This window comes from Mugil cephalus, chromosome 10 (genome assembly GCF_022458985.1).
Source record: "Mugil cephalus isolate CIBA_MC_2020 chromosome 10, CIBA_Mcephalus_1.1, whole genome shotgun sequence".
NCBI lineage: Eukaryota > Metazoa > Chordata > Actinopteri > Mugiliformes > Mugilidae > Mugil > Mugil cephalus.
In genome coordinates, this window is record NC_061779.1 from 27434564 (window position 1) to 27445198 (window position 10635).

Below are 10635 nucleotides of genomic sequence, written 5' to 3' on the forward strand. Positions count from 1 at the left end.
TTGTAACAAGACATGTCGGAAACTACATAAAGAAAGTACATATTTACGCCTTTTCAAAGGTAAAAAAAAAAATAAAAATCCACTCCCTGCCCCCCAAAAGCACACAGGAGTTAAAAGATCCTGAGGGCCAAAGGACAAAAAGGCAGTGTGTTACTCACATCTTCATCTTGAGAAGACTGTACCATGTCCACCAGTCTCTGAATCACTTTCTCCTCATTCAACCACTAAAAGTAAAGAACAGAAATGATAAGCAGCACAAAAAACATTGGATGGAAATTCAAAAGAACACAAATCATAACCACCTCCAATGGAACAAAAGTAAATTTTACATATGAACTAATCATTTGAAAACACCAAACTTACACAACACATGGGTTTGTGTACTATTAAACTTTCTGCATAAAAATGACTTTCTTCAGAAAATCCTAAAAGGAGACAAACAGAACCCATGATAAGACAAATAGTTGTGAATTTCTATGTTCAGGAAAATCTGTTAATATCTGTTAAGTGTAAAAATGTGTGAACCCTTGATTTCAGTCCGTCTGGTCTGGTTGAGGACTTTGGTCTGACTACCTTGTGCAAAAATAGCAACATAATGTTTCCAGTAACTTTTGATCAGTCATCTACAGCAGCTTGGAAGAATTTTAGCCTATCCCACTACAGAACTGCTTCAGTTCTGAGATGTAGGTGGGGTTCCTCACAGGTGCTTGCACAACTTCTGTTGGATTAAGGTCAGGACTTGGCCATTTTAAATAATTCTGATCTTCTTCGTGCTTGTGCTCATCGTTTTCTTGGTGCATGGCCTAGTTTCTCTTGGACTGATATTCTGACATTTTCACAGGTATCATTAGGAACTCTAGCTATCCTGGACCAGATGCAGGGGGGAAAAAAAACCCTAACCAAACAGGGACATCACCATCATGTTTTACAGATGGGATGAAGTTCTGAAGCTGGAATGCAGTGTTTTTTGTCTCCAAATATGACTCCTCTCATTTAAACCAAACAACTCAACTTTGGCATTTCCTGTTCACAAAACAGTTTCGCAACAGTGTTCTGGCTTGTCAGCACCTAATGATAAATAAATATGGATTAACAGTTAGATTCACTAAAATCCCTGCAGAGCAGAACATCTAGGTAGATAGTGTGTACAAGCGTGAACAGAGGAGAACTTTCTGTGCTCATCTGGTCAGAACAAGAAAATGCATTTTGGAGCGATCACAGCAATTATGGTCTGCGTCATTGCCACGTGTAGTTACATGTCCAGGGAGGTGTACATCAGGCCACGACGTAGGGTCCTTGGGTAGGGTCCAGTGTGACACGTAGCAACAGCATCAACACGACGTGGTGCTCTAAAACGTGCACTGGTCCTTCCCACCCTGCCATTCACACCATGGTTCTCTTGATGATGGATTCATTAACATTAACACTGCCAATGTGAGAGAGGACCTTAGTTTCTTTGAAGTCACGCTGTATTCCTTTGAAACCTCTGCATCTTTCTTTTACAGTGATCTTTGTTGGTTGACAACTCCTGTGAAGGATAGCTGAGATTCTCAGAAAGCTAATTTTGCCAGTTTCATTGCATTTATGGGAAACACAGATTGACGTTAAGAGGTGCACTTAGACAAATATAATGTTTCATTTGCTTGATTGGGTTCTCTTTGTCTACTTTCAGGACATCAGGAAAATCCACAGTCGTTTTGAAGTTTTGAAATTCTGAAGGGCACAAAAACTGCATGAACCATAAACCAAGATAACAAATGTGGTTTTCAGTAAGATTACAGAACTAATTAAATCGATAAATATGTAAACTTTGGGTTTTCTGCTGTCCAAATCCAATTCATTCTACCTATTCATCTCAAGAATCCATCTACATTTAAGTATCTTCATTGTCACTACTGTTAATATAAAACCAGTGGCATCTCTCATCTGCTTGGCTTCAGAAAGTTTGTCCTCAATAGAGGATTTGAGCTATGTGAGATTAAACCAAACAGAACTGATTAAAGTTTTCTTGTGGGTTGCAAGGGTCCAAATTTACTTGATTGCAAGTCAATAGACATTTGTTGAAAAGCCAATAACATTGATCCACCACCCACATTGAGAACATCTTGTCGTAGCTGCTGTGGTTCAACACAGGTGAGCATTCTGAGCAGCAGGTCCATGATCGCAGATGTCCCGATGTGTTTGATCATCAAATCTACAAAGTCCTCCCTCTTCCGCAGAAAATCCACTATCTATAAACATAAACATTCAATTGTGAAATTACGTCTTGCAATTATTAAAGACAAACTGTCATGCGTCATACAGAATTAAGAAAAAAAGACTATAGAACTACAGTAAAAAAAAGACTAAACATTCACAGTATAGATACATTTTGGTTACATCTGGTGACGTGTATCCTGTTCTTTGAATGAAAACACTGTCAGACTTACTTGTTCAGGCTTGCGTCCTATAAGAATTGATAGGACCTTGGAGAAGAAGCTGGCTAGGAGCGGGTTGAGCGGTGGCTCATTCTGGAGGAAACCATACAGTTTCATCAGCAATTTTTCATCTTCTCCCAGTCTGTCATTGATCTGGCTCACATCTGACGTAAGTAGTTCACATGATATGTTGGGATACCTATAAAAACAAACACTGCTACTTAATTTTCAAATGTCATATGTTATGATACAAGCTGATATAACATCATTTATGCTTTGGGAACTCAGGACTTTTCCACATTTAACAGGAAATGGCAAACAATACTGAAAATCAAAGCAATAAAAAAAAACATAAAACCATAAACCTAGTCTATCCTGAAACAGGATAAATCAATTAAATACATTTTTACACTTTGACATCAGGTTTAGAATTTTGACAGCTATTCACTAATCACTGTAGTAAATCATGAAGTGCATACATGAAAATTTACATTACAAATTAAGCAGTCCTTAAAGCAAATAATATATAATATATAATATAATAATATAGCTTTTTCTGTGAACTAATACAACCATTAGCAGTAAACTAAAACAATGGATGGCTGCCATACATGCATTACAGCAAAGCAATACACACTGGAGATGGTTCAGCCTTACCACCATGTTTTCTTACTTGTATTTAACCTTCTCCTCAACATCAGTACTGGGTTCTTGAGTGATGAAGGAAACCAGGTCCTCCATGCACTGCGGTCTGAGCAGGAAGTCAACCAGTTTGTGGTTTTGAGCTTTGCACTCCTGCAGGACGTCGTCCTCATCCATTACCTCTGTAAGTGTCACATCCTCCTTCTCTAGCAGTGTGTCAATGTGGGATGTGGTGTGGAGGTCAAATTTCCAAAACATGTCGGTTCTTCAAAAATATCTAAATAAATCGAACAGGTAATAACACAACTTAACACAAACACAACTATCATATGTCATTAAGAAATGCATTAGATGTGGCCAGAATAGCTTGTTCTTCTGCATACCTGGGAGTATTGGCGGAGCTCAAGTTAAAAAGATTTATGTTCTAGTCTTTGGGAGTTATGGCCCATTCCAGGCAAGTCACATGGACTGGGAGGCAGACAGCGGTGATGGACAGGCTGACAAAAAAAAGGAAACATACAGCAGTTTACTAGTACATACCTATGTGGGCGATACAGAAACAGACATGTTTTCCAAGTTGTCCACTGCGTTTTATATGATTTCAACAATTTAGACTTGCAGACGGAACTACAGAAGGCCCAAATTATTCACATATAGTCTAGCACAACAATGCAATCAATATTGATCATGTCCAGCATATATTTGTGATCAGAGAACACTAAAACAATCTTGAAGAAACATTTCTCAGCCTATGTACAGTTCCAGACTTGCTCGCTCATGCTAATAAGCACTCCACATCATTTAAAACCAATCTAAGTGGATCATTATTCAAATAAATATTTGATATGCAAAAGTGTCCAACCTCATAGTTCGACATTTACACTGAATAAAAAACATATGCAGTAAAACATTTCAGAATTTTGATAGGACTATGGTGTGGGCTCTGGATGGACCACTCCAAAAAAAAAATCATTCGCTTTCTGTGGACACCATGCCTTTGTTTTGAATGTGTTCTTTGGAAACTTCTCTAAACAACTCACTATATTTTTAGATTACTAGCATGCCATAAAGGCCCGTGTCATAATAGACTAGCACTTGGAATTCTAGATATCCTTCATCTTCCTTGAATCGCCAATAACAGCTGACAAAATGCAGACCCACAAACAGCCGCATTTTGCCATGTGCAGAAAAAACAATAAATAAAAGAGAAAATGCCAGACAAGAGTAGTAGAAAGCAAATAAGCATTTCCTTTTACTTAATGATGTGCAGTAGCTATGGCAGTAGCTATAGCTCCACTACACTCTAACCTGTCATGCATCTCCCCAGAAATGTAACTACCCATTGCAGTCACAATGGCCGTGATGGCTGCCAAATGCATTTTCTTGTTCACAAAATTCAGTGGACAGACAAGCAGAGAAGGTTCTCCTTTGTGCAGTCTTACACATCATCTACTTAAATGTATTCTCTACATTCTATTCTGCAATGATTTTAGTGAAACTGGCTGTTAATCCACATTTATTCACTTCTATTGCAACATGAGCCACTCTGTTCCACTAACCATTGTGTAAAGTGTAAGGTGAAACCCAACTCAGCTTGCCTGTCGCTACCTTATACGGACACACCAGTGAATAGGCATAAAGGCTTTCAACAGACCACGATGCTGTAGATATGCCATCATTGTGCCACAGTGCTATAAATTAAGCTTTATGGTGTAAACTAAGATGAAAATGAAGGTGAATATCTCTGCACTGCATGAAAAAATACCTGCCTCCAAGCTTTTAAGAAATAACTTGGAAGCATTTTTTTTTTTCTTAACCCAATGCAGAGATATCCAATTTACAAGGACAAAAACCTACACTACCAAGTTTGGACACGCCTTCTCACTGAATTGAATGAGAAGGCGTGTCTAAACTTTTGACTGGCAGTGCACATTGGATTCATTCTGAAGTTTGATGTATTTTATACAGTGCACAAGTGACTTAGATAAGAAAATGTTTTTTGAGTAACCAACTAAACATGCTATAAACATTTTCATTTTTAATCAATTGGATTGGAGGACACTCAATTAAAATGTGATTAGGACAAAAACGTCAAACATTTATAGTGGTTTGACCCATCTAAAAGCACAAAATCTGGTAGACCATCTCTGCAATCTATGGTGAAGTTTAATCTATAAATTGAAGGACTACAACAAACAAGTATTTTTCCAGTCGATTATATTTTGATGTCATTGACTTATCAATTATTTTTTCAATCAAGCAGTCGAGTAATCTTTTAGCTAGAATATAACTCAACTTTTCCTAATAAATTTTACTCAAACATAATAATGATACATTCAAACACGGTGATTATACCTGTGTCACTTTTGAGATATCAGGTTAAATACCTCAATACCACAACAACACATTAGACATGTATAGGATAATACAGACTAAGGATCGACCAATTATTGGCCTGGTGGCATCGGCTGTTTTTTTTTATTTTTTTTACCGGAAACCGATAAAATTACCATTAATTAATGTATTTTAAATCACGCTCCTTTGGTTCTGATGCAGCCATCTCTCTGTCTGAAGTCACCACTCTCTTGGCTGTGTAACAATCTCCCGCCCTCACTGATTGGCTACTTGGCACAAGTGAGTCAGTGACAGCCAATCAACACTGAAGCTTCTACATGCATTGCCACAGACAAGGAGGAGAAGCGGTGCTCCTGTGAGCCAGCAGAGAAGGTAAAGCAGAGTCAGTCAAAGTTTCAAAACCCTCTAGGATGAAGTTTTTAAAAAATACCACAACCTTATGACCAATTTCAGTGAAAAACATACAGGCCCAGAGTCGACATTTCACCAACCTACTTGTCTAATCACATCAAGCATATGACTTTGCAAGATAAATAGCATCACGTACGACAAAAAAAAATAAATAAATAAATAAAATAAAGATGTAACCAAGTGAACATGACCTGAAGCTCCTTGCTTAATTAAAAAAAATAAATAAATAAAAAAATAAATAAATAAAAGTAGACCTAATAACATAGGTAGGGTGTAGCAAGTACAAGGCAGGAAAACCTGCTGTTTGGCTCTGGAGCTCAAACTGGTCACAACTTCAACACGGCGTAGGCTATTTTATGATGGCCCACCACTACATTATAATTGCTGCAACCGCTTTAGAGCTGGGGCCAGACGCACAACAATAATATAGACCCGTACGTTATCATTACTTTGTGGGAATAATTAATCTCCTAACGTGTCTCAGCCCGTGGGGCGGCTCCCGGTTTATCAATAAACAACACCCGAGATGATTATAGCCTATAAGTTTAACACCACACGCTAACGTGTCCTTGTTTGTTTACAATCGCCTCTCCCTCAGCGCTCATGATCTCACTAGACTATGATCAACTTAACTACACAGAATAGATGTTATATCTATAATATTATATTGTTAAATATTATAAATGTGCTGCCAGAAGGCCACTGCACTTTTGTTTTTTTATAAAAAATAATTAAACTTAAAGGCATTTAAATTAAGATTTTGTGTTTGTGTTATTTTACAAAACGTTAGACATTTTTTCAGTGTACACAAAACAAACAGTATACTGCATTCATTCTAATCCCAGATGTGTTATTCCAAATTTTGACACCAAAATTTAAATTTTTACTGCAAATGAATATCAGTTCTACATATCAGCTAGTTTCGCTTGGTTATTAATAATCGTATCGGTCCCGAAAAATCCATATTGGTCGATCCCTAATACAGACACATTTCCAATTAGAACCAGAACAAGTAACTGACTAACAGGCAACAACAGCTTGGTATATTACAAATAAACAATAAAAAAAATTAGAGTAGACCTTTGCACAGGCTTGGCATTCTCTCACACCAGTTCTATTGGGTAGTTACCTGGAAACAGGTGTCATTTGATTTAGGAACCCAGGCTGTGTCCGGGCTATTTAACTCAGAGGGAGAGTGATGGGGCCAATTCAGACCTTGCATTAAGAAACTATCCAGGCTATCCGATCTCAGCTGACCAGCTTTAGGTACATGTGTTCAGACCTGGCATTAACATGCGTCTCCAGATCTGATCTCAGTTTTCTTTCTGTATGCAAATAAACCCGACACCATCTGGGGTGTAGTAGAATATTCTAACAGCTACTGCCTCTAAAGCAGTGCTGCTCAATTCTGGTCCTTGGGGGCCACTGCCCTGCATGTTTTCGATGTTTCCCTCCACCAACACACCTGATTCAAATGGCTCCTTATCAGGTCACTGCAGAGCTTGATGACGAGCTGATCATTTGAATCAGGTTTACACCATAAAGCTTAAAAAAGACAAAAAGTTGTTTTGTTTAAAGTGTTTAACATGTTAAGTGCATATATATTCCTTTCTTTTTTGATTGTTTGCTCGTGCAAAATGAAACATGGTTAATATAGATTAAAAAATGAATGATATTTAATCGTGATAAATCATAATGTGTGATTAATGTGTGCGATAATGTGATTAATCCAATTTACAATTGTATTCGTATCACAGAACTTGCCTTTACCCTGCCGTTTTTTGTTGTTTGTTTTAATACCAGCAGCCTGTGCAGTCCCTATACAAGAATACTAAACGTCAAATGTTGCTTGCTTGCGCTTATGAAGTTAAGCTAGTAAATGTTAGGCCTGGAATCATTTTCTCTTGGGTTTTCACCAACGCAACGGAAACATTGTTTTTTTTGAAGTGGTGGTAGCATATTAGTGAACAACACAAATGGCTTCTCATGCTGCATGAGTTGATCATGGCGTTTTCTCTGCCAGGTTAAGTTCAGTACAGGACAGAGTGTGTGGGGGCTAGGAGGAGATGGCTTTGGGGAAGGAGATATGCTTTCAGGAGCAATAGGAAAAACAACGCAAGCGCAATGCTGTTTGAAATGTGCAAAAATATTGCCGGTTCGTGATGACACCATAGCGGAGTAAATTAGACCCTGTCTGGCCACCAATCGTATTAACATTGTATGGGAAAACAAACAAACACACACGTTTATATGGATCTCTTTGTGAGGACACTCATTACCATAATGCATTCCCTAGTCCCTTACCCTAACCCAGGGGTTAGCAACCCCGGTACACATGCGGCTCTGGCCTCCCTCTGCTGCAGTGTCGTTACCAGATATGCTCGTCCTACTGGTCAAATACATGTTCGTGAAAATTCGACCATGTTCGCTTTCATTTGGCTCGGCCTGCGAGTTCGGCTCGCAATTAGACAACACCAACACGCGGAAGTTTTATATTTCACAAATTTACAGTTTGGATCATTTTAATGTTATCACATAAACAATGTAGCACCAGAAAGATTTGAACTTGGATGTTGATATTTAATTCATTTATTTGTTGCTTTTCTGTTACACGTTGAGGGTTAGGGTATAAAGTGTACACCACTTGGGTGTGCGTTCGCTTTCATTCGGCTCGGGCTGCGACCAATTATAAAATGCGCAAATGGAGGCAAACAGCCCGAACGTGTATTTGTCATCGTATTTTTTGTGTTTTGTGCAAAATTAAAAATTATAAATAAAAAGTTTGATTTATCTCTTCCAAGCATATTGCAAAAAATCAATTAAACTCGGGTTGTCTAACCACGAGCCGACCTCACAGGCCGAAGCAAATGAAAACAAACATGGTCAAATTTTCATGAACATGTATTTGACCGGATGTGACGTCGATTTCAGCATTTTATGAATGAGAAAGTGTTGCACACATTACTATTGACATTAGATGTGGCGTGACATTTGTCACCCCAAAAACGAATAAAACTTGCGCCACGTAGACTTTAAAATAGATTAGTAATATACGAATAGATGAGGTGAAGACAGGCTGCGCTGCTTAATCATCAACCAATCAGAAAATAGCAACAACCAATCAGCCAATCAGAAAGTAGTATTTGTTGTTGCAAGGTAAAATAGATGCACCCAAGCCATTTCAGAACACTTTGTGAACATGTAATTATGCATGGAAAAAAATACCGTGATATAGATTTGTGGTCATATCGTCCAGCCCTACTCCCAGTGTTTTTCTTTTCTGTGGGAAACGGGTCCAAACCACTCTTTGAGTGTTGAAAGTTGCAGACCGCTGCCCTAACCTTAACCATCTCAATTAAACGCCTTACCCTAACCCTAATGTAATTGTAACCTTTACCCTAAAACTAAGTTTTAAGTGAGGACCGGCCAAAATGTCCTTGCTTTGTACAAATGTCCTCAATCTGATGGTGTGAAACTTAAACTGCTGGAAAAGTGTACACACACACAGACACTTGCTGTGTACAGAACTTGCAGAATATTTACAAAGATGAAATGTGGAAAAGACACTATTCCAGTTTATACTGGGGAGTGAAATGTTAACAGACTATAATATAAAGGATGCAAGTCAACCTTAATGAAGAATAAATTAGCCCTACATGCATGCACACACTAAAGATGAAATGCTGGAAAACTAATTCTTACAACTTCAAAATAGTACACTAATCATAGCTCAACAAAATCAATCTAGAAATCTAGATTACACCTCTAATGCGAGATAAAAGTGTTACGCTCCCAATCCTTACGTGTGCCTACACAAAATAGACACAGAAAGACAACAAGAGTTCATTTTGTGCTGCTATAGTGAATTCACACACATACTATATGGTTGACGTTAATTAATTTGCAGTTGCCAATTCCAAGCTAACTGGTTCTGAATGCGGTAGTATAGGGAAATTATCCTCGTCGGTTAAGTTACCCAATTTTCCAGCTAGCAAACATTCGTACAGAAAGTGAAAACTCCTGTAAAGACACTGTTTCTGGGGATGAAATAGCACTTTAATTCAGACTAAGCACTGTTTAAAACGACACGCACACATATCTTGCTAACATAAGGTAGTTCTGACTAAAATCGCATTAACGTCATTCCTAACAGGGCCCAAAACAGACCACTAACACAAAAGAAACAAACCGGTTCAGGCAAACTGGTTTACGTCACTAGCTATTGTTAGCTAATCTAGTGCCTTAAAATCACATTTAAATTGACGTTAGTGACGACGTCTGGTAAACTGATATTAGTGAGCTAAAGGGCCAATGTTAACTGCTACAAAGTTGGAAAATAAAATCACAGCGTGATCTCACGATAACTGATAACTGATATACTAAATTAACAATAATTCCGTGGTAAGTAGAGGTACACCGAGAGTGTCTGACAGCATAGTTTTAAGACGGCAAAGTATGTTTGTTGCTAACCAGCTAACGTTAGCCGGCTATCTACAGAGTGCTGTCTAATCGCCTCTTCGGCACCAAGAGCATAGGTTGGCAAGTGTACCTACCGAAAGACAACGGTAAATGGTGAGTTTCCAGCATGTAGTTTATCTTGCCATTTGCCCCACACGTGAACAGAACGAATATGGAGAAAACACGAAATTCTGGTTTAAAAAATAAAGCGTATAATACTGATCCCGACACGCGCGAAAGGGTACAGAATCGCAGGGCACTTTGCAAGATGGCGGTTCCGTCAACTTCAATAACCCCTTCCCCCACTACAGCTGCAACGTTTGTCGCTCCAACCACAACCGCAAAACTATTG

The 10635-nt window shown here is 38.4% G+C and overlaps 1 protein-coding gene across 11 annotated transcripts in view; it reads right to left on the minus strand.

Annotated features, from left to right (window-relative positions):
* Positions 1–10595, minus strand: part of ppp6r3 (protein phosphatase 6, regulatory subunit 3) — a 36110-nt gene extending 25515 nt beyond the window's left edge. For 5 of the 11 annotated variants that reach the window (XM_047596828.1, XM_047596826.1, XM_047596823.1 and 2 more), the window contains exons 1-6: positions 10379–10594; positions 3443–3556; positions 3091–3336; positions 2430–2616; positions 2094–2231; positions 159–224 (exon numbers count right to left, since the gene is read on the minus strand). In XM_047596828.1, the coding sequence (XP_047452784.1) occupies positions 159–224; positions 2094–2231; positions 2430–2616; positions 3091–3317 (618 nt within the window). In that variant the 5' untranslated portion in view covers positions 3318–3336; positions 3443–3556; positions 10379–10594. Of the gene's footprint in view, positions 1–158; positions 225–2093; positions 2232–2429; positions 2617–3090; positions 3337–3442; positions 3557–10378 lie in introns of all 11 variants that reach the window. The other 6 variants (XM_047596830.1, XM_047596829.1, XM_047596824.1 and 3 more) reach the window with 2 other exon arrangements.
* Positions 10596–10635: the final 40 nt, after the last annotated feature.